This window comes from Octopus bimaculoides, chromosome 3 (genome assembly GCF_046866305.1).
Source record: "Octopus bimaculoides isolate indiv1 chromosome 3, ASM4686630v1, whole genome shotgun sequence".
NCBI classification, from domain to species: domain Eukaryota; kingdom Metazoa; phylum Mollusca; class Cephalopoda; order Octopoda; family Octopodidae; genus Octopus; species Octopus bimaculoides.
This window is the reverse complement of record NC_142930.1, coordinates 57,912,024-57,938,224: the sequence shown is the minus strand read 5'-3', so window position 1 is coordinate 57,938,224 and position 26,201 is coordinate 57,912,024. Positions and strand designations below refer to the sequence as shown.

At 33.9% G+C, this 26,201-nt stretch overlaps 1 protein-coding gene across 1 annotated transcript in view; it reads left to right on the top strand.

Annotated features, from left to right (window-relative positions):
- The window catches only part of LOC106875209 (asparagine-rich protein), a 50,871-nt gene extending 32,835 nt beyond the window's left edge, over nt 1–18,036 (top strand). The window contains exons 5-7 of the mRNA XM_014923257.3: nt 4,840–4,930; nt 8,129–8,211; nt 17,632–18,036. Coding sequence (XP_014778743.1) covers nt 4,840–4,930; nt 8,129–8,211; nt 17,632–17,670 — 213 coding nt within the window. The 3' untranslated portion in view covers nt 17,671–18,036. The remainder of the gene's footprint in view (nt 1–4,839; nt 4,931–8,128; nt 8,212–17,631) is intronic.
- The last annotated feature ends 8,165 nt before the right edge of the window (nt 18,037–26,201 follow it).

The window sequence follows — 26,201 nt, the reverse complement described above, 5'->3', positions numbered from 1 at the left end:
CATACAGTAGAATTATGGCGTCTGAAGATTGATCAAAAGTTCATAGTTTGATTTTCAGTATGGTCTGACACACTTATTTCAGAAGTAAAATGTGATTCTGAGGTTTGTACGGTAAACACAAACATTAAGCTGATTTAACCATTATATTTCTCCCATATTTGTATGTAAATATATTTAATCACTTAATGGTGGATTACTCATTTAATCACAAAGACATAATATATAATTTGGCCTTTGGGAGTTATTTAGAATTTACACGACCTTAGAAGCACACAAATTTATGAGATGCGCAGTTTAATATATTTCAATTTAGTTGTTACATACGTTAAAAAGAAAAGAAAAAAAAGAGCCAAATATATGAGATACCATATTCAGTTCTTTAATCAATGAGAAATTGTGCGGATTATTAACCCTAACAACTGAGTGTCAGCATCAGTTGGTGATAAACTAAATATATCAATTCAGAAATATAATAAGAGAACAAAGTTTTCGGTATATTAATTAGTCACCAAATATAAAATAGAATTAAATTTAATCATTTCATGCAAACTTTAAGCAACTCATTATTCCATTTCAATACTTGAATTTAACGGGCTCTTCTTCTAAGGAGAGTTAGACCGAAATTAAGTTAATCTCCAATTTTTGATCAACTTTGCAGGAGTTAATTTTCCTATTAATTTCGGTAACTATTTCTTCTCAATAAGTCAAAGCACCTACCCTTAATAACAAAGGTAATAAACCTGGCTGATTCTTAAAACCATATGAGACCACCAATATATATAAAATACATTCATTCAGGCGTAAAGTATTAATTTAATAGAAACTACTGCATTCATCGGAAATTATTTGTATATGCTCTTAAACAACTCCTAATGAAACATTTCATTAATTCATAATAATTTATCATCCTATGTATTAATAAATTTTGTCCCCAGTGACGCGTTCTGATAGTAAATATCAAAGTCCCACATACCTCAATGTATGTATTTAAATTACACTGGCATTATAGTATTCAGTCATTTCTTTCACTATATTAATAGTTATATATATCTAAATATCGACGTATACAGTAATTGGAAGCGAAGGAAATACAGATCTTTCCATAAGTAATAACATACATTATAGAGTGATTACTTTCATAATTACTTTTCAAATATTAGCTTATTTCTAAAGGTCATAAATAATTAAGTATGGCCATAATTACAAAAATTAAATTAACATTGATACTCACACAATTTTGTTCTCCTGTTTAACATCAAAATATTTATAATTGCCTTGTAGTTTATAATACTTCGCTTGATTCATCATGTTGTTTCAGAATTAACATCCTGTGGAGTCTTGCACGCTTTTTCTGTGGTTAAAATAGAAAGCATTAAAATAAGCGTATGCTATAATAAGCAGTCCTTAACCTTCTTACTTTCAAAATTAGTCAACCGTAAGACATAAGTTACAAAACCATCGAATATAAGTGAACACAAAGACAGTCAGTCACAGGCATACATACATGGACATTGGCTCACACACTCATATATGTGACTGTGTGCGGAAATCAGATTACATTCGGTTTTATATAATATACGTCATCAGGTTTAATACAGGATTTTCCTGAAATTGAATACATTTTTGAAGTTTGATTTAAATTGATTAACTAGGTAACAGCTATTCATATTATTACATAAATATATCTGTTGGAATCAATGGCGTAACCTTATAATAACTACATTTGTTTCACAGTTACATGCGTCCTATTTCCTAAGATGTTGAAAGTTTGAGCAACTGCCTGTAGCAAGGAACGAGTCACTCCCGACGGAAACTGCAAATATCAAATGTATATTTTTTGGTGTTTCATACTTAATTAGTATCGTATTTTGATGCCGCAAACGATGTTATGTGTTTTTGACAATGCTCAGGCTGTGCAAGCATTCGCAACCAATTACTGTTCTATTGATAAAGATTTTTAATCTCCCATTCTATCACTCGTCCGAGAAATTATGAAGAAGAGCAATTTTCTGCCCTTCCTTGTACAAACCTGAAAAAATGTAAAAAAAAATAGTGAACGTGATTCCCAGTTTTAAAATCAATTCTATAAAATATAATCTAAACCAATCAATAAGTTCATAATTTCAAGCATATTGCCGAAAGTGTCATCTGTTTCAATGCAATTATTAATATGCTGTATATTTTGATAAGACTAATCAAATCATGTGGCTGAAATGTTTTTGAACATTTTAAGACTAACACTATTTCTACAAACTTGATTTAAATAACGATGACAATTAATATATACAGTGAGATGAGAGAAATGAAAAATAAATTGATGACACCTTCAATGTAATTAATTGCCAGCCATGAATTTTGATATTAGCTGCAATATGAATACTTACCCTTAAGGCGGCGACCTGGCAGAATTGTTAGCACGCCGAACGAAATGTTTAACGGAGCATTACGCCCGTCTTTACGTTCTCAGTTCAAACTCTACCGAGGTTGACTTTAAATTTCATCCTTCCAGGGTCGATGAAATAAATACAAGATTAGCACTTGGGTCGATGTAATTGACTTACCCCCTTTCCCTGAAATAATTAGCCTTGGGCCAAAATTTGAAACTGATATTAATACTTGACCCGGCTTAATGTAGTACTCTTTGACGTTGAATTATAATGGTATAAAAATATCACGAACCAAGTGGAATACTTGTGTTATTTATCAAACTGATTCATAAACGTTTACCAGGCTCTTTTAGTGATTTAAGTCTCAAATTCTAGTCATGCTCACGAACTACAGTCATCGATGTAATCAAGTGCATAGTTGATTATATCGTCTCCCCATTACATGACTAGTATTTATTATATCGGCTTAAGAAAGATAATACCAAATCAAATTGTTAACAAAGGAACTAGAATGTAACGAAATGCAACCAAATGCTATATAGTATATTATTAGAAGCACTTTAAGTTCCACTATCTAAATTCCGTAAAAGTTCTTAATTTTTGTCTATGTAACTTGGAGAGTAATACTGCATCAAAGGAGTGTGGATTTAACTTGAAGATGCAAGCCTACTCTTTCATAGCCGTATAATTCGAATTGTTGGAAATAAGTATTTTACACTATTTATTATCGATTCCAGTTTTATCCTTATATCAGAATTTATATGGCACATATACTTCAATTATAAAACCTGCTGTCTGCAGTTGATTTTTCATTCGATTTACTCTACCGCTAATTTATAATTAACCTTGTAAAAAGAATGAAATTTACAACATTCGTCCTTTTCCATGTATATGTTTTTGATGATATCGACATATTCAGTGACTCTCCAGAACATTGCTAAATACTTTAATAAAACTGTAATAACAAAATAATAATGACTAAAAAAGGTGGAATGATGGTAGTAATGAATAGTATGTCGTATGATGTGTGCTAAAAGCAACAATAGCTAGATGTAGGTACTTAAATACTCGACATCCATGAAATAATATTTCAACGATTTCTTCTCGGATAAGCAAAAGTTCTGTAATAAGTCCATAAGCCGATGCTAATAAAAAAATTGCAATGACTAAGGTCATCTGACAGTTAGTATATACATTAACCACATAAGTTTATGTTAGAATACAATGGTCTGCATGATTTTATTAACGTATCTTTTTTTGAAATACATATGATAAATAGCGATTCAAGGTGTTTTTTATTCCTCTATATCACATCAAGTTTTCAATTTATACAGAAAAGTTACTTTTCTCTGTTGTTGGATACACCGTCGCTTACGACGTCGAGGGTTCCAGTTGATCCGATCAACGGAACAGCCTGCTCGTGAAATTAACGTGCAAGTGGCTGAGCACTCCACAGACATGTGTACCCTTAACGTAGTTCTCGGGGATATTCAGTGTGACACAGTGTGACAAGGCTGGCCCTTTGAATTACAAGCACAACAGAAACAGGAAGAAAGAGTGAGAGAAAGAGTACAGCAGAGTTCGCCACGAATCCCCTGCCGGAGCCTCGTGGGACTTTAGGTGTTTTCGCTCAATAAACACTCACAACGCCCGGTCTGGGAATCGAAACCGCGATCCTATGACCGTTTGTCCGCTTTCCTAAACACTGGGCCATTGCGCCTCCACACTTTTCTCTGTATAACATAACTAAATGATAATATATACTACCAATGAAAAGGCTTACCTTATATTGATTTGAATATTAAATCTAATATATTTTCTTTAATTTCTAATTGTGAATATGTCTAGAGGCTGCGCAAATTCACCAGAGATATTTATATTTTGCTATGTCTCCGGGCTATTCACCCCTTCTTACTCTTGGAACACTATTACTCCTTTGTTGAAGGGCTGCTATTTAGTTTATTTTGGCTGCAAACTGAGAGAACAAGACAAGCCATTTGTACCTCACAGAGCTTACAAGAGTCGCATTAGTTAGTTCCAAATGTAGTCACTTGGAAAACTGAATTGTATGCCCTTTGGAGTACAAATGTTATGGTGGGAACAGATGAACGCTCATGATGACAGATACTTCTGTATCACTAAAGTAACTGGATTCAATAAGAATACTAAGGATCGCATAATATATCCAAATATTCCGTCAGCAATAAGGCCTGCCCCACACTCAGATGATACTCCTGTATCTCTGCTACCTGAGAGAGGAAATTTCATCAGAGGCTGATATTAGTGATACTAATGAGATGGAAGTAGACTATGAACCACCAAGAAATGACGATCCTAACTTCTTCAAACAAGTTGAGTTCAATGACTTGCTGAGAGACCATAACCTTAACCAGTGTAATTTGTATTAAATAAGCGCACGTTTTATTAATGATATTCTCATAATTATTTACAGAAATCCGACTGGAATGATGTATATTTCTTGTTCAACAAATATTACTTGAATGCGACTGTGAATCATGAGACAAAATCTATTAAAGTTTCAGGTAAATTTAACTTTATCTTACAAAAGAAATTATTCGTGATTATTTGTATTTTACAATAATTATCCATGTGTATTACATAGTCTAAGTTTTTAGATAGTGCAACGCAACGTCGTATATGTAATTTCCGTTTATCTGACTCTAGAGTTTATTCAACTCATGAAATAAATTTTGCGTACAGTACTTTCAGTGCTAAAAAAAGTATCTGACGTAGAAGCTTGCTTCATTGTGTTCTTTCTTACTTATTCGGTTTATTTGTATACAAGCGGTTGGCATACGTACCTTACAAACATTATATGCTTCGCCATAACGTGGTGAAAGTCGAGTCTCTTGAGTGAAAAATCTATTAATTATAGAGAAGAAATCTCTCATTGCCACATTTCATTCACTAGTAATCTTAGTCAACAAATATAGCAATCATTAGCTGATATAATCATAAATGATATACCTTTTATTTACTAATGAGATCTTTTGTAATCGAATGTTACTTATTTTTAATTTCAGAATAAATGCTCTTAGGATTCAAATATATTTAACTGAATTTAAATGAAACCACTATATTACGGTCATTATATTTATCGACAATAAACGTCATTAAGTGAACGACAAAGCTAGCAAAGCTTGATCTTGAAACCTAGATGCAGGAAACGTCTGTCTGTATCAAATTTAATTCACTGCTCTGCAACATTCGTCAGATCCCTACAAAGCTATAATAAAGACTATTTTCTAATTTTAGCCCACAATCGCGTACGTGTAAATAAATCTATCAAAACGTACATCTGCTGTTTATTTTCTCGGGCCCAAGTATGCAATGTTGCCTATTTTACGTTATCAAAAGTTTTAACTTTAGAACTTTTTTTCCAATGAAAATAAGGTTTCAAGGCCCACCTCAAGTTCCTAGTACTACGCTATTCAGAGACACCTATATTTAATTTGAGCTGCTGTGATGTGTTTAGGCTGATGAAAGTCATAGATGTGTTCTCCTCTCTGGTGGTGCGATATTCCAATAGAGTTGATATGGAAGAATGATATCTCGCATTGCCCCTTAGCATTTTAATCTCCCAGAAAATACAAAATATAAGTAACATATCTCGTGAAAGTTAGGTAGAGTGGTTAGTATTCTATTTAGAATGTGACTTTACATTGAAAAATGCCACATTGCAACTAAGAAACCTGCTAGCTTTTGAAGTTAGAGCGTATAGAGTCAAAACTAAATATTTCATTTTCCTTGTACCGCTTCTAAACTTCAGATATGACAATTTAAGTTGCATCTGATTCCAATTCGTGAAATATATTTTTCCTGTTCATTTTGATTGATATTCCAACTTCAATGTATTAAGATATTTTAATTATTTAAGATGTGGGGACAATTTAATTACTGTTCAGATAACAGGTGCACTTCAGCAGACACCATCTGAGCATTTTATATACATTTATGCGCTACTTAAAATGGGCAAGAAATCATAGTTTGGACTGAGATTTAGGTTTGAAAATGCAGACACTTTACAGACAGTTACGCATAATTTTGTTTATATCCATATCAGAAAATTCAGTTGATGTTTGAAATGTGACAGACGGTGCAATCCAACGTCTCTGGCTAAAGTATTTATATAGTTTATATACATTATTTTAATTACTAATACCACCAATTATTAGCAGCCTATGTGGATAGATATACGTACATTGAAGCATGTATAACTCATACATACTCACTCATACATGTATACATACTCACATATACGTACACACACAGTATTTATAAGATAAAGGGTTGCAGTATTTATGACAAATATCTTACGATGTTGTACGCGAAAGTTAAGAGACAAACGTGAACACTACAATGTCTACAGTTTCAAAATGAACCAATATTAACTCATGGGTAAAAATCTTTAATGTACTTTAATGTGTGTATCAGTTTCTCTTTCTCTCTCTTTCCTTTGTTTGTTTATTTGTTTTTTCCTTCTGTCTTTCACTTTCTCTCCAACACTCTCTTCTACCCATCCGCTACATACTTGATAGTGGATTTGTTTTCATGTATCTGTAAGTTACATTAGATAATAAATTTATCGCTCCAACTTGAACAGAAATGCAATGCAGGGCACTGTCACAAGTATATGTATGTTGCCTGAGACAGCAGTTCACCATTCGTTATAAATGAAGAAATTCTACATTCATGTTTTTAAGGTTTGGAAATTCATTTGATTTCTGGCACGTTTAAGTATGTATCATGGTCCATCTGGTGGTGACTTCTTCAGCTTCAATGTTTGTCTGCGTTACGCAGCGCCAACATTTAGTGCACTTGCTGCTGTTACATTCGCTGTCTGTTCTATAGTCGTTTGTGGGTTCGATCATTTGCTACTGCGGCATTGCTGATTAGTGAATAATATAGTCGATGCTAGTTGTCTATCTGCATAATAATGATAACGACGCTAAAATAGGCCGCTATAGCGACAGGAGCCTAATCATATTCTGTAAAAGTCTATAATAAACTTCTATGCAATCCTTTATTTTTCCACACATAGGATCGATTTTCTTCACTACTTCATGGGAGACGACCCTGCCTGACACGAGTCCCAGGCTCAGCTGGCTCCGGCTGATAGTACCTGGTATGTGCCCCTATCCAGAGTTACGGAAAGGAGACAACCTTCAAAGAAATCCGGAGTGGAGCCCCGTAGGCGGTTTAGAGTTCGACTCGACACTTCCGGCAGCTCCTGCAACCAAGCAGGTGCCAAACGTAATGCTCTGCACTCCTTTGGGCTACATCAGCAAGGTCGAGAGTGGAATCCTGACGATTGGGCTACCCGGGATTTTCTTATATCTATCCTAGGCCTGCGCAAGACTGGAAAGGACATGAAGTGTAGAAACCAGACTGGATTAGTTTATGCGCAACTCCATTGTCTCCAGAGACAAAAGGGTGCCAACAACAACAACAACAACAGGGAGCCATATATCACTCAAATCAAGTATAAATGTCATTAAAGAAATATAGCACATTGCATAGTACACTTTTAAACACACTCTAAAATAGATAAAATTTAATGTTCTCGATCAAAGCTAACTTGGGACAGCACATTTGATCACAAACAATTTTATGAGAGATAACTTTGATTTAATAACAACAATAACAATGCGTTTTGCATTTAGAAAAAAATCAGTTCTTTTCAACCTAAATAATATCTAAACTTTACATGTTTTCTACAGAACAGAACATGCAAACTGGAGGATATAATATACTCTTTGGGGCATGTGCACCACTGAAACCGTTTATAGGATATATGGATGATGTAAGTGTCATTATTTTCTTATTATGCGCTGATTTAATTATCATAAAAATTTAATTTATTCATTTTATTCCGCATATTACGTCCAATTTCTGCAGAATTTGAGGCGTATTTCTGCTATATATAGCAGAAATATTTTGAATTCTTCAAAACAGGAAAAAAACGCTCAGCAAGAACAGTGAGTTAGTTTTTTGTCGTTTACATATTTACGTTCTTTGGCTTAGCGGATGCACATCATGTACATCTAATATCATGTTACTCACTTTCTGGTCAACGATTTCAATAGCTTGTCTAACTGCTCATGACAAAGAGTTACTGAAAGATAGTTAAGTTAAATGTACTTGTCAGTATACTTAAAAGGTATGAAAATGTTTTCAAGTTTCATAATCACAGAGGAATGCTGCTAAACATTGAAATTGTCAACCACGAAATGCTAATCTGAATCTTTAGATAAATTTGAGCCCGAAGTGCGTATATTTGGACTCTGGTATTGTGTACAACATGCGTGAACTATGATCGCAGTTCAAGAGTTAATAACACTTTTATAAAGAATGTATCTTATTAATATCTAAGCAGTATTTCTCACATCTGCGTTACAAAAGTGCTCGCTCTTTAAGGCAGTCTAGAAGTAATTAAGATATTCTCCTCGAGAGATCCAACTTCATCAAACGTTATTTAACGACCATTGTAAGATTTGAGTGACGGTTTGACGCTATGTCAAAAGTGTCTACGTTAAATCAGTCGATCGTGAGGTTCCGTCTCTTGAACCAACAGAGGAGATTTGTGCATGAATATATATAGATATATGTGTATGAGTGTTTATATATGTGTGTGTGTGTTTCCACCGTGTGTGTATGACTGTGTGTGTACATACATACATACATACATACATATATATATATATATATATATATATATATATATATATATATATATATATATATATATATATATATATATATATATATATATATATATATATATATATATATATATATATTACTAAAAGGAATTCCAACTCTGTTTTTATGTTTTATTTATATTCTTATAATATTAATGTAGATTATAGAATATATAGTATATATAGTAAAATGAAATGAAGTATTGATTGTCTTATTGAATAAATGAAATATTGAATATAAAATATTAAATATGAAAGGACTAGTATACTTTATTGCATTTAAGCAGTCTTCAAGGTCTCAGGTTGAGACAGGTGTTTTCCAATCACATGTTGCCAGATGGCTACTCAGTGGTATTTGGCGGACTTCTGGATTTTTAATTTGTTGTCAATGCACACGCGAGCGTTCTGATAGTGCATTACCTGTCTGGACAACGTACAGTTCTTCACAATTTGGGTATTTGATGCAGTAGATTAAATTTCTGCTTTTGCAATTCATGTTTGCGTTTGTGAATATTTTCCCTGTTTTTGTGTTCATATATGGGCCGGTATGAATTAATTGACATGTACCGCATCGGCTATCATTGCATTTAGACACAGTGAATGGTTGATCTTTGTTGCTAAGATCAAACCTTGCCTTTGTTAATAACTTTTTCAAGATTTTAGGCTGTCTCTTACTGAGAGTTATAGTTCGATGTGTATTGATATTTCTCAATTCCTTACTTTGTGCAATGATTGGTAGGTTTGCTTTAGCGACATTGAAGATGGCATGGATTGTGTGTCACTATAAATGGTATGATTTGTTCTTGTTTTTCTCTTCTTTGTGGTGTCCTCTGTTGTTGTATGGGCATTTTCAAGGCCCGCTGAATAGTCAACAGATGGAAAACATACCAACGAACATATAAACAATGAAATGAAGAAACTCACGGAAATCATACCAACAATTATAACGTCTACCAAAGAAAACCTACCACAACTTCCATGGATATCAGAAATAAATGAAAGAAATCTGGAAAACGAAGCACACCGAAAAAGAAAACAAATGTGGCAAACTTGGAAACAAATCTCTCAATATAAGCAAACAAAACGTCTGAAAAGCATATAAATGCGAAAAGTATGCTGAAACACACTCGAAATGGATTTCTTTAGCGGCACCTATAATTCCTTGGAAGTACCTAATTAAAGAAATTGCATGAGAACCAGAGGAGGAAACGAAACTTCGATGGGACCTCGCCGTAACAAAATTCAGGACCGACATTTCTATTACCCTGTCTAAACAATCCCTTTACAACACCAAATACGAAGCAATCGAAAGTCTTTTTGAAGATGAAATATCAAAACTAGCAACTGGCAATGTAAAAGAAAAAATGCGTGAACTATGGATCAAAGATATCTCCAAAGAAGAGAACAAATCAAGAAAATTATGACAGCAGAAACAACTATTCCTGGATAAATATTCTACCAACTGCGGTAAAGACTTTAGAACCCAGATAAATGATAGTAAAAATGAACAATCTCACCAACGTAACAAAAACCAGAGCATGAGGCAACATGAAGGCCCAATCCGCTAGGAGTCAAAGAGGAACTACGGTAACAACTCTACCCTTTTTGTAAGCAAACTCTCTAATATACACATTATAAACAAAAGAAACATGAACAAAATAAATATTCCTCTGATCAGACCAATAGATGTAGAAACAATAGATCATTTTCAAAGCCTCAACAAAGATTACCTACAAAATACTGGGCAAAAAACCGACGTAGAACCGGAAACAATAATAAATCATCCTCTCAGATCATTAAAATCAATACTAACAAATTGAAAAGAAAGATGTATAATTCCGAAAATAGGACGGAAAACATAACACAGCCAGGTAAAATAACACAACCAAAACACAAACTTCAAGTCAAAACCAACAAAAATAGAAACCACAAACAGAAAAAAAATCATTTTTTAATGCCATGTCAAAAAACACCGGGGATATAAAATTTCCAAGAGGAAACATACCCAAAACAGCTGGACATATAGATCCAAAGATAATTAATCTTTCCAAAAGAGATCTTGGCAATGATGAAACCCAACTCCTGTTAAAAGGTCTGAAATTTAGACCTACACCAACAGTCAACTTCCATGAACTAAAGGAAGATATCTAGAAATGCTGTCGTAAGTTACGACTTGTGGAATTGTTCACCACCAATAATAATAATAATAATAAATAAATAAATAAACCGAAGATTCCTTAGTGAGGAATAAATCAAATTTCACCCCACCAAAAGGCAGAAATATCTACCTTGACCAATATACTGTTACCCTATCAAATTTTCCCCTAAAACAAAATACCAAAGTTAGGCCGAACATTAACAAATCAGAGATATCTGCACTTAAACGCATACAAAACGATGAAAGAATAATAATTAAACAAGCAGATAAAGGGGGTGCAATTGTTATCATGGTTGTGGAATACTACAAGCATTTCGTTGAGGACCAAGTGAAAACTACAACCTTGTGTTGTGGAACACCCTCGAATATAGACCACCACATCATGAAGAAGTTCAACCACCTGGTTTCAAAACACTACAACTCACTCACTGACAACGAAAGAGACTACATCACCAATTTCGAGCCAAAACCCAGCAATTTTTACGGCTTACCAAAAATACATGTCAGAAGATATTCAACAGGCAGTAAAAGAATAAGGAAGTGAATTAATAAAATTGGTATATCCAAATGATTTAAAACTTAGACCAAATATAGCTGGCCAAGCATGCCCTACCAACCATCTAAGCAATTTCATCGACAGTATTTTGAAACTACTATGTACCTACATACCCAGCTTAATTCGGGAGGACATCGATTTTCTATCCCATCTTCCCAAAACCACTGAAACAAATTCAATCCTAGTAAGCTTTGATGTAATAAGCCAATATCCCACCAACATCCCACATGATTTAGGAATAAAGGCGGTCAAATACTGGGTAGATAAACATAGAAAAGCGATTCCCAACAGATTCACAGTGACATTTATATTAGACTCAGTAAGACTTATTCTGGAAAACAACACTTTCTTCTTCAATGGAAAGAACTACATTCAAATTAAAGGCACGGCTATGGGAACGAGGTTTCCTCCCGTTTATGCGAAGTCGGTGATAGGATACTTACAACAAAAACTCTACCAGGAAAGAGAGGAGAGATACAGTACTGGATTTAGGAGGTATCTTGAAAATGCATGGAAGAGATACCTCGACGATTCCTTCATAATCTGGACAAAATCTCAAAACACTGAGGAAGAACCCAATATCCTCCTGAACAACCTACACCCATCCATCCAATTTACAGAGGAACTGAGCAGTACCAAATCACCAATCCTAGATATAATGGTAATTAAAAAGAACACCGCCATTACCACGGATATATATGTCGGTAACTGAAAGAATATAAGAAACATCGTTCGCAAGTGCCACTACATCACAAACAACAACAGCAAATGAATGTCCCTAAACAACAACAGCAAATATAAGAATATAAGACAATGATTCATACGACATGGCCTTTCCCTCTGGAATCATTCCGATAGGTTTTGAGAAGAAGGGGACGATACTGAACCTAAATATCCAAAAGAGACCAATGCAAAGCAAAGAAAAGAGAAACAAAAGAGCGCCAAAAAAAAAATCCGACGACCAAATAGGTGGGTGGAGGCATGCCCTTAAGTGACATTTCACCAACGTCAACGGTAATGGAAGCTAAGGCGTGCTGTTGAGCACCATCATCTTCATCACCACCATAAATACTATCACAGACACCACCACTAACTACGGCCTTATTCATTCATACACACAACAACAGTCAAATCACACACCAACTCGAGCAGAATGGTATTAACTACACAGCGACACACACAAACAATAATGACAAATGGGCCACGCACACAAATTTACAAGCATAGCACACAATATCTACATCGCATTAACCCTTTGAATTCCAGCATACATAAAAACCATCAACATACCACAACACAATACATCTTAAAAAAACAACTGCCCCATTGGAATAGGAGATTTAAGACTGAATATTAGGAAAAGGCTATACAATGAAAGTTTTGTGGAAACAGCTGTAACCAACCGGACAGCCTACGCACCGGTAAATTATAGGGCTAAAGTAAGCGATCCTCTCTCACTTTTCCCCCATTGCTGAACCTTATCTTGGAAGGAGGACTAACTGCTCAACGTCCCCAGCTCCCTTTGTGTAGATTCAGGGGCCATCACGAAGCAAGAATTTCTGATCTACAAACCAACTTTTGGAGGAAAAGGGATCTACATATAGACAAGTCGATCGGGGTTGAGAAAACTGTGTTTTTTCGAATGATTTAGGTCTCACGATATGGACCAGGTTTAGAACTAACGATAGGAAGAGAAGAAAAGTTAGTGGTCCTGAATGTGAACAATGGTTAAGGAAGCGCCTTCTTATTAGTATATGTTTATTCTCTGGCAGGGCAGGACAGCTAGAATTCTTCAATCGTCTGGAGGGTTCACTCAAAACGTCCAGCGCTTTAGTACTAGTGGGTGGCTGGAATGCTATCTTGGGTACAGGCTTGGATTGTGCAGAGTTAGCAAACAATCTCAGATGTTTCCAACTTTCTGGCAATTACCGACTGCATTTCACAAATGTGCCGATGGCAAAATGGATAAACTACAGCAGGTCACCCAAGTCCTATCTATATAATTTATTAGCCAATAGATTTTTGATCTGTCCATGCCTTGATCCTATGACAGATCTTTGGCGTTGTTCCTGTGTTAGAAACAATAGTTATTAGAGCACCGAGTTGCGAAAAACGTTAGCACGTCGGTGAAAATGTTTGGACATACTTGACCCAGTCATTTATATTCTGAATCTTTATTCTGAATTGAAATCCTTTTCTGGCTTTCAACTTTCTAAGTGCGATAAAATTAAGCACTGGACAAGTAGTGTGATAGCGATTAATTTCGTGTATACAAAATTGCTGGTTTTGCATCTAAAATAAATGAAGTTAGAGAGAAGGGTGTTGGCAGAAACGTTAGAGTAAAGAAAGCATACCTTTATTCAGCTTTCTTTATGCTTTAGATTCAAAAGTAATTTAAGTGCAACTTGGCTTCCGTGCATTCGAGGTGGATAAAATAAAGTACCAATCAAGTCTAGAGTCAAAGGCATGGTAGCTTTGTGCCTGGATTAGAAACTGCTACTGAAGCGGGTGGAATAGTTGAAGTGATAAAGTGCTGCAAGGCACTTCTTTTAATTCTTTATGTTTTGAGTTCAACTTTGCAATTCAGGCTTCCACAATCAATAAACTAAAGTATCAGTCAAGTGCTACTGTTGATGACATTAATTTACCCTTTCATCTAAAATTTGTTGGACTTGTGCCTAAATTTGAAGCAATTATTATTATTTTCATCATCATCATCATCATCATCATCATCTGTCATGATCATGATCATTGTTATTGTTATTGTTATTAATCTCTTATGAGTAGTAATGGTTGTCTTTGTAGTAAAGTATGTTTTCTTGTTGGTAGTAAATATGAAAAAGAATTTATTGTATTTATGTATCCCGTAAAATATTTGTTATGACATTAACGCATCATAATAACAATTATAAAGCTATTCAATCATATATAACTTCCATTTCAGCAATATGTTGTAGTTTTTAAACTCGTACGATTTTTCTATTTCACATAACTGTTCCATACATCAATTATCGGAGAATTGCTATCAGTTCTCTGCAAAAACAGTTTCGCTTATTAATGATGAGAAAATATGTTGTATATTTATTTTGGTAACTAACAGTTTTTGCTATGGTGGAATAAATGCGAAATTAGATTCAGAACACAAGCATTAATACTTAATATATGTATACTAGCGGCGCACTCTATACAATTGGTTGTGGTCATTTCACATAATCCAGTAATTGATATTGAAAGAGGTGCGACTAGTGTTCTCTCGTTCCGAATAAAACACTTTTCATATGACAATGTAATATGAGTGTATATATGTGTGTATATGCTTGCGTGTGTATTCGCTTATCTAGGACCGTAAAATGAATTAGTATTCCTGGTCTACGAAGATGCTTCAATTCACATTGAAGACTTTTTCTGTTACATTGTTAGTGCCATTGAGTAATACGCAGAAATCAATACAAGAGTAGTTACAGGCATGTCAGTATGTATCTATTATTGTGCGTGTTGTTAAACAAAGTCTGTATCATCAATATAATTCCACAACAAAAACTCATTCTCTTCACACACATTATTAAGGACTTTAAAAAAGAAGCGGATGTCACGCAATATCATGTCAATCAATTATAATTTGTGACTACGTCCCATGGAAAGAACTGAATATATTTGTATGTTAGAAAGTACATTAGTATCTATGATCTCACGAACTGAGAATGCAACATACATTTACTTTCCTAACAAAGACCGCTTTCCTAACAAAGACCGCTTTCCAACCAGTACGCGAATTATGACCTTCAAAAAGACACCTTTGCAATGCATATTTCTTTTCGTTCAAATGTACAGTTTAGATCCCAACTAAAGATCGCTAGTATCATAATTATCATAATGTTCGCACATTACTATTGCTCTACGTTCAATTTCTATATTTATCACTGTATTTATAGTGATTTTAAATATTTGCGTGAGGGATCTTGTACCTAACGGATTAATCAGTTCATATATATATATATATACAAATTAGAATCCAGATAATGGAGAAGTAGCGTTAATATAATTCATTATCCGCAAAAATTCAACATATTCATTTGCAGCTAACTCGATTTTGCCCCAAATAATTAAATTCCAGTAATTAGAATCTTTTATCGGGCACAATCTCGTTAGAGGAGTAAAAAGGACATATCGTTAGGTTTTTACATGTTATTGCAGTTGATACATTATATTAACACTACTCCATTTTCTGGATTTTAATTTGAATATTAATAAACCAAGATTTGTATTATTATTTTAGGAACATAAATATTCACAACAAAATAATAGGTGACACACCTTTAGGTGGTTTTTATAGGCTCTATTTAAATTTACACACACACACACACATGTATATGTATGTATATATAGATATATATATATATTGAGCCATCTCATAAATAATGTGGTTTTTCAATTGCATGAACTAAAAGTCGTAGTGGGACGGGATAAGCTACCTGCAATAACTTGCTATTAAAGCAGGTAGTAATTTTGCCTTGTACTTATTCTTAGTGCAAGTTTTGAAGAGTGCACTTAGATTTTAACACTTATTTTTTCAAAACTATGATAGCAGTGACGAAGCAGCATGTTCGGCATAGTTCACTCTATGAGTTCAATAAAGGCAACAATACTACGGAAAGTGCGAGGAATATTAATGTCGGATATGAAGATCAGACAATATTCGTAAGACAGTGTCAACGGTGGGTTACAAAATTCTGAGCCGAAAACTACAGCCTAGAAAACAAGCCACGTCCTAGAAAACTGTAAAGCTCGACGAGGACGTCTTGCAAGCCCTGATGGAACAAAATCCATCGTAACTGTTGAGGAACTAGAAGAGAAGCTAGATTTGTTCATTCAACTATTCATTGACACCTACGTGCCATCGGAAAGGTCAGCAAATTGGGTCAATGGGTTCCTTACAAACTTTTGGAGCCTAATCGCACAGAGAGTGAATGTGTGCTCTTTTGTTGTCATGTCTCATAAATAGTGACTGGTGACAAAAAACGGGTTCTTTATAAAAAGCGCCGATGACAGTGAGTAGGGAAAGGAGAAACACTGGCACCCGAGGCTAAAGAAGGTCTTCACCTATGTAATTTGTTATCTGTTAGATGGGATATGTATGGTTTAGTCCACGTTGAACTTTTAAACCCAAAGCAAACGATAACATAGGAGGCGTAGTGCAAGCAGATTGAGCGGCTTAAGTCAACGCTAGAAGAAAACGACCGTTTTTTGTTTGAAGACCAAAGTGTTCTTCCATCAGGATAATTCTCGGACACATACAGCGAAGATAAAATTCCAAAGCCTGGAGCAGTTTGAATGGGAAACGATGCTCCACCCACCCTACTCGTTAGACATTGTCCAATATGATTATTATCTATTCTGCAGTGTTCAAAATCATTTGGATGGAAAAAATATGACTTCTGTAGACGAGATTAGAACAGTACTGGAGAAGAGGGCCGTGCATGTCAACCAGATAGATGGAAGAGCATTACAGAAAATGAAGGAGAAGGTATTTTAGATTAAAACAGAACTTTGTCTAATTACAAAAAAATAAAAGATGTATAAAAAAACCGCATTATTTATGGGATGGCCTAATATCTATATGTGCATGAGTGTGTTTGTCTGTGTGTGCGCGTGTGTGTGTGTGTGTGTATGCATGCATACATACATATATGTATATATATATATATGTGTATACAAATCTTACGGAATCGAATTTACATTTATGTCCCTGGATCCTACATTTATATTAAGCGCATAACTGTATATAATTATTGGATATTTCTTTTCCAGATATCATTATACACATGCATTCCAAGAGAAGCAAAGTGAAAGACGAGCCACCGATCTGTTAAACTAAGGAAGAGCTTACGATATTTGTTAACTCAGATATAATCGACTCATCCTAGCATTATTATAATTTTATGTATTATTTTCTGCACTGCGTTAAAATATATGCAATGATATAGAAGTTGGGACAGTATAAATCTAAAAGCACAAGATAAGATGCTTTACAGTATTTAGTATAGTATCGGTATTGAATGGGTTTCACTCACTCCGAACTTTATTTCTTTATTCACCTATAATATTTTTATTCACTGTAATATTTGTCCATTTCTTTTGGCTAATACAATCACTTGCTGTGAAGATTAACTTTGTGTATGTTATAATTAAACAATAAAAATAAAATACTACTGAGCTTGTTCTTTAACATGATTACTATTACTGCTTTTAAATTACGATATATCTTTCTGCATGGTAATTACTTTGCATGTGTATTATTAATGAATGATATTATTAATATAAAGGTAAATTTTTTGAGGTTGAGTATTGCATGACTTTAATGCTCATATATATCTCCAGAGAATCTGGAAGCTCTGGACTCAGAACATAATGCTGGTAATGCATATCTTCATGTTCTCTGCTCTTTCTTATAAAAGGAGAAATATGCTAGGTCAATGCTAGCAGTTCGAATGTTCGTAGATGGGAAATTGTTATTCATTCAAACACTCTATCGTAAATACAAACACTACATCGTAAATTCATCCTTTTCAATCGATACACTCTTTTTTGTGGAAAGCATTCGTTAAATGACCCATTTCCACTCTGCAACGAATATCTGCCTCTTCTCTTCTCCAGCCATCTATAACAGAATGTCCAATTCATTATTTTCGGAAGTAATCTTAAAATGAATCCCCTCGCGATAATGTCATTATTCTACAGTTTAAATGATAAACGATGTTAGTCTGGGTATTTTTCAAAATAGAATGATTAAATGAAAATACTATTATTTGACTTTGTTTCGTTTTCTTTCGCTGGTTTCTTCAAATTATTGTGTGCCTTTACTTATGAACAATTTCTTTAAAATACACGAAAGAAATAGCTAAATAATTATGTGTAGATATTCTTATATTTGAGGACGCTTCTATGTTTTTGTTTTTGCCAAATAACCACACGCGCTCTATACTTGTTCTCCACTTCAGCTTCATTTAAAGTCGTATTGTAGTGTCCTTTGTCTGAAATCTTTCGTCACAATATTCTGCGACCTCTTCAGTGACTCTTAATCCCATGTGACTTTTCCTGTTCTGTTTAGTCCATTTTCAGACAAAGGTCACTAAAATAAGAACACTACAATAAGGACAAAGGACACTAAAATAAGAATAATAATAGAGCAGAAGTGAAAGACAAATACATAAATATAAGCTTGAGCAGATAGTTACAGCTAAAGTATATCCGATGTATGACAATGACAATACAACAGATTCGATATCATGTCTACAAATATAAACACATATACTCTCGGATCACACACTGTCATTAGATTTACAGTTTACGTATTCATATTTAGAAGTAATTGTTTTAGAACGTGTGCAGCGCGTCTCTTTTAATAACTTATATGAAGGGTGGGACCACTGCATAGAATATTTCTCACGCGTTCCAATATCTAGAATATATAGAGTCCATAAGCTTAATGTTAAAAATATTAAAGTTAACTGTAGCAGATAGGTTAATGAAAGCAATACTTCAGTATCGAACCGTACTATGTTGAAATATGACACGTTATGTATAAAAAGACAGGTATGTATTGTTTCCGTCTAGTTTATTAACAGAATAAGATTTATTGTTCTTTGCGTGTGTGTATCTCGGGATGAAACCAGAAATAGACACATCCGCATGTGTCTGCAGTGTTAGGTGCGCGGTTGCCTCGGTCTTGTTCTATGAAAGAGAACAGTTTATCAATCACTAATTAGTTTACGATAAATTTAGACAAAGGTAGTATTAACTAATAAAGCAATTCGGCAATGAATAATACTGCTGGGCACCGTTCGAAAGTGATATGCTTAGCAAGCGATAATTGCATCCAACAGTTTGTCAATAATATAATTAGCTAACGACGTCGTTATAATAGAATATATGCATTGAATACAACGACAGCATGGAATATATTTATGGAATATATCTATAAATTGATATAATTTGCCAACAATATAGTTTAGCAAATGTATAAAGTTTGTAAATAATGTAAGTAGACAAAATGCAGTTTTTATATTAAAATGGTTAGCTTACGCCATAGTCTGATAACAATATATTAGAAAATTATATAGTTATCTGAAGATATGATGACAATGGATAAACATAATCTGTGCTAGAGGTAGTCATGATTTATTCATCTAATGAGATAATGGTTTATCTTGTTGCATTTGGTCCAAAACGTTCTATCACACATCCAATAACTCTCAATATCAAAATCGATTAACTAATTAATGATTAACAAAATCATTTCAAACAAACTTACCACACGTAATATATTAGGCAAACATACATTATATTATGCAAACAGGCCTGGGTGAAATGTGTTTGCTTGCTTTCTTTTTCAAACATTAACGTCTATTTTAATGTAAGATATTGGTTCATATTTTATAGACAATTTAGAATTTAATGATAAACTTGAATTCAGTAGGATTTGTAATAAGAGCAGCAAAAAGATACTTAGGTTCCATCTCAGGATATCTAGACATATCAGAATTAACAACCACGGGAATAAGGAGACCAAAGTCCCTACGTCTCAATGTAAGTTGTACAAAAAAAACTCCCAGTTACAGAGGGAATTCTTAGATACAGTAAGAATCCAACACTTTTAAAGTGCAGCCATGTCTCCACCTCATATTTTTCTTTGCAGAGTAAGCAAAGGCTGATATATTTGAACATCACATAGATACTATATCACCACTTCAGTTGTACATTTTATTTAAGAGCACAAACCGGACAATGTTATATTGTGCTTCATATATCTCACACAATTTTGGAATGTTTCAGTCAGCAGTGGTGCAAAACAGTATAAATAATTAGTGAATGCTTAGGGATTCATATAAGAAGCCGCAAAGCTAATTAGAAATACTTATAGAGTAAAGAGCAGGGTTATCTCAATGACTAATATTTTAATTCTTTCGTCATGTATGGGAGAAAAATCAAGAAACTTTCCAGCATTATTAGACCTTCTTAACAAACAAGCATAGATTTCAATATTCACCACAGTATGGATGAAAGAATCATTAAGCAGAGTTATACATTTTACACGATCATCATGGTCAGTTAGTATCCGTTTATCCTTTACTCGTTTTACTACCGTACATTTCACATTCAGGGGCATGTAGTCGATCATATCGCCATGGTTATGTTTTCAACTTGATACTTATATTACCAGATGAGTTACTGAATTATCACGATAACTATTGGCGGAAAGATATGCAACTTAACGTATGCATTCTCACAACGTATGTATAAACACACATATTCTACTCTTTTTTCATATATATTTTCAGAAAATTAAAGCACAACACATTTGAGGTTTGTGAATATTTTATAAAACGTATCATATTTTCTTAGTAGTCAGAAAGTTTTTAAACACTATTTATACATACATAGAAACATAAATATATACATATATGAATATATGTGTGTGTGTGTGTGTGTGTGTGTGTGTGCGTGTGTGTGAGTCGTATGTGTGTGTGAGTTGTGTATGTGTATGTGTGAGTTGTGTACGTAAGCAAATGTGGGGACAAGCAAATGTGGGGATAAGCAAATTAGATAGATCAATATATAAAGCATATTGAATTAAATGAATTACAAATATCATATATGTATACATATAAAAAGAGCCAACTTACACAGAGTACAAATGATATATAAAATTAAAAGGGTAGACGAATGGTATTAAAAATTCAACAACTGTTTCTGGTGGGTCGGTGATCCATAATAATGTTTGTAGACTAATTCCATCAGATAATGCGGCGTTATGGATGCATTTAACCTAAAATGAGACAAGCCTCTGTTTTCAGGGCAGAGACCTTAAATTTGAGATCTTAAAGCAGATAATTTGAAAGATCTTTAAGATCTCAAATTCAAGATCACTTCCCTGTAGATGGAGGTGCATCTCATCCTACGCTAAATGCATGCATACGGCCGCATTTTTCTGATGGAATCAATTTACAAATGCTGTTATGGATCACCGAGTCCCCAGAAAGGGTTGTTAGATTTGTAATACCTTTCATCCACCACTTTAATTTTCTATATCATTTGTACTCTGTGTAAGTTGGATGTTTTTATGTGAAAAAAAAAAAAATATATATATATATATATATTTAATGTATTTAATAACTTTATATATTGATCTGTCTAATTTGCTTATCCCCACATTTGCTTATCCCCACATTTGCTCAAGTTTAAATATCTTGAGCAATACAAAGTGTATTTTATACGGAGAACATCTAGATCTCATCTACGAACTATATGTGTGTGTATAATATATATATATATATATATATAAGCAATGTTAATTCTCTAAATGAAGTATTAACAGTAACTGCACGATAAAGTGAAGTGTATTGCCACTTAAGTGTGGCTGACCCCTAGGGGTGGATGTTACTATTGCTTTAGCCCCAGGAGGACATCTCCTCCAGCTGGACACAATAGTGTGTCGTTAAGCCAGCTGGAGGAGATGTCCTCCTGGGGCTAAAGCAACAGTAACATCCACCCCTAGGGGTCAGCCACACTTAAGTGGCAATACACTTCACTTTATATATATATATATATATATATATATATATATATATATATATATATATATATATATATAATACAATACACGCACACACATAGATAGATAGATAGATAGATAGATAGATAGATAGATACACACAAACATATGTATGTATATATAATATATATATATATAGTATATTTATTCACATAGTTACGTAGACGTAAACACAAGAAAGCCGGTTGTCAAGCTGTGGTAGTGGGACAAACACAGACACAAAGGCACACATACATATAAAAGTATATACATATATGGATACGACATGCCTTTTCAGATTCTGTCTACCAATTCCGCTCACAAGGTTCTGGTCGGCCAATGCGTGGATATCTTTATAAATATATTTTTTCATACACACACTTAAAGGTGCACAAATACATGTGCGTACGTGTGTGCTTGTGTGTGTGTGTGTGTGTGTGTGTGTGTGTGTGTGTGAATGACTGATTTTTGTAGAATTTGCGAAACAAATTTTATAACAAAGCACAGAGAATTGCGGAAATTTCGCGCATTGCAATAGAGCAAAAATGTTATTTCTTCTGTGGCTTTTTGCATAAATCAATGAATGACTAAATAAATAAGTAAGCAAAAGTAACTTTAGCGAAGTTATATGCATACACACACACACACGCACACACATATGTATATGTATATGTATGCATGTATGTATGTATATATATATATATATATATATATATATATATATATATAGGAAAATGTAAAAAAGCCAGAATGCTGAACTGGGAGCATAATTTAATGAAGATTTGTTCTAACCGGTTTTCATTGCGATGAAGCAAATTATCAAGAAGAAGGAGAATGAAAATGTTTTTTTACAAAGAAGTACAAAAAAGTACAAAATGAAGAAAATAATATATAAAACAATAATATATAAAAAAAATAAATATACCCATACATTATATTGTCTTTGAGCTTTTGTAGTTCAATAGTAGTTCATGTATAAATTGGTAGGAAAAATAAGGATGCATTAGAGTTGAGAGTTTTGTTAGGTTTAAAAAAAGGGGTTAAAAGTTTGTGTTAAGCAGGAAATGTGGTGTCAAAACAGGAAGTGTGTGTAAGGGGAGACAAGTGTTTTTAGTTAGAGTTATGAACTCTTTTTTTTCCAAAACAGGAAGTTTGTGTCTGTTCATAGAGAAATAAGGTCACTGAGGGGTGTGTGTGTTAAGAAATGGTTGGAATTTCTCTATGAAAAGATTCTCCTTGTTGATTCTTTCTTGTGTGGAGATTTCTGTCTTTACATTGATAGAAAGGGAATATAATGGATTTAGGGTTTTTGTTTCTGGCGCAAGAGTCTATGTGGCCACTGAGTGGAATTTGGCGGTATTGAGGGAGGTTTATTTGTTCCTTATGGACAGCTACTCTTCTACGTAATGGGAGGCTCGTCTGTCCGATATAGAAGTTTTGGCAACCTGCGCAAGTAAGGACATAAATGAGGTTACTCGAGGAACAAGAGAAATTGGTTTTAATTTTAAACTTTGTTCCTCGTTTGAAGGTAAATTCAGAGCCTTCAAGTAGGTAAGGGCAGGTGCCACAATTAGGGCGTGCACATTTTTTAACTGATGGGGGTGGAAGTGGTGTATGTAGTTTGGAATTGGTTAATAATGTTTTCAAAGATTTGTGTTGCCTTTTGCATTTAAGGACTTTGTGTGTATTAATGATATTGTTCATTTTCGGGTCTGTGGTGAGTAAGGGGAGGTTTTGTTTAATTGTGGTGAATGCTTCGATGTTATTGGGGTTATGGGTGGAGATGTATGGAAGTATTTTGGGGTTGGGTGTGTTATTATGTTGGTTGGTTTTTAGTGTGTTTTGTCAAGCTCCTTGGCACGTTTTATTCCAAGATCTATGAGTGTGGAGGGATATTGGCGTTGTAACAGTGTTTTTTGAGATCTTGTAAGCGTATTTCTCGAGTTGTAGGGTCAGAGACAATGGTGCAAATTCTTTTAGCTAAATTAAAGGGGATATTTATCTTGGTGTGTTTTGGGTGGCATGAGCTAAAAAGGAGGTATTGTTGTGAGTCTGTAGGTTTGTGGTAGATGTCGGTTGTGATTTGGTTATTAGGTGTTTTTATGATTAAGAGATCAAGAAAAGGGAGATGATGTTTGCTGAATTCCATAGTGAATTGAATGTTGGGATGTATGTTATTAAGAATGGATTTGAATTCTAGAAGTTTTTCATAGGGTTCATTCCATATGATGAAACAATCATCCAAATATCTTTTCCAGTTATCCATTAAAAAGATGTGGAAAAGGTGTCCAAATTTCTGGCGTGAGGTTTCATATAGTGTTAATTAAAAAAAAACCATTATGAGGGTCGCAAGGACTGGTGCAGCTTTAGTACCCATCGCGATACCACATTTTTGGCGAAAGTATGTGTCTGCAAACAGGAAGTAATTGTTGGTCAGAATGAACTTAAGTGATTCTATGATGAAAGTTGTGTTGATGCGATTAGGAAATGTTTCTGGGTGTTTGTGCAGCCAGAATTTAATTGCCTCAATCGCATATTCATGAGGGATATTTGTATAAAGGTTGACCACGTCAAAAGACACCAAGAGTGACTCCTCGTTTGTTGTTTTCGGGAGGTGATTGAGCATGTCAAGATCATCTCTGATGTAACTTTTGATGTGGCTTAGGAAAGGTTTCAAAAGAATGTCCAAGAAATTGCTTAAGCGATGTGTTTCGCAGGAGGTGCCTGCTATAATGGGTCTTAGTTTTAAATCTTCCGGTGCCTTGATGTTGATGTAGATTTCAGAGGAGAGTTTGCAAGCTTCGGTGATGGATTTGTTCTTATGGATTTTAGGGAGGCCATAGAAGAGGCTGGGCTTGCATTTGAAATTAGTGATGTAATATTTTTCTTTGTCCGTGAGTCCTTGACCTTGCTGGAGTATAAGGGTGGTGAGGTTTTTGAGAGTTTTTTGTTGTTTATAGTTGGTGATAGTTTCATAGAAGGAGTTATCGTTTAGTAAGGAGAGTGCTAGGTGTTTGTAAAAATCTGTGTTCATTAGGACTACAGTACTACCTTTGTCAGCTTCTTTGATAGTAAGGCTTTTGTCCTGTTGTAAGTCTCTTAGATTTTTCCATTCTATGCTATTAAAGTTTGATTTGACCTTGGTTTTAGGTGGGGTAAAAGGGAAACTCTGGATGTGGTTGCAAAAATCATCCAGTGCTTTATTCCTTCCTTTGGAAGGTATGAAGTTGCTTTTGTTTTTAATAATTGAGTCATCCTCATTGTTGAAGTCTATTTTCCTATTATTTCTCCACGTGCGGTTAACACAACCCCACTATTTACTGACTTATATATATATATATATATATATATATATATATATATATATATATATATATATATAGAGAGAGAGAGAGAGAGAGAGAGAGAGAGAGAATAAATATATATATAAAGATATATATATATATATATATTATATATATATATATATATATATATATATATATGTATATATATATATATATATATATATATATATATATATGTATATATATATATATATATATATATATATATATATATATATATATATATATATATATATATATATATATATATGTATATATATATATATGCATGTAATATATACGCCTTTATAATATGTGCATGATGCAGGCATGTGTGTGTATGTGTATATCTGTCTGCATGTGTACATAAACTTAATCCGCTACTTGATGTCCAGATTTACTTTTATCATCCGACAAATAATTTGTACCTCGCTGATACAAAAACCTAATAAGCCATATAT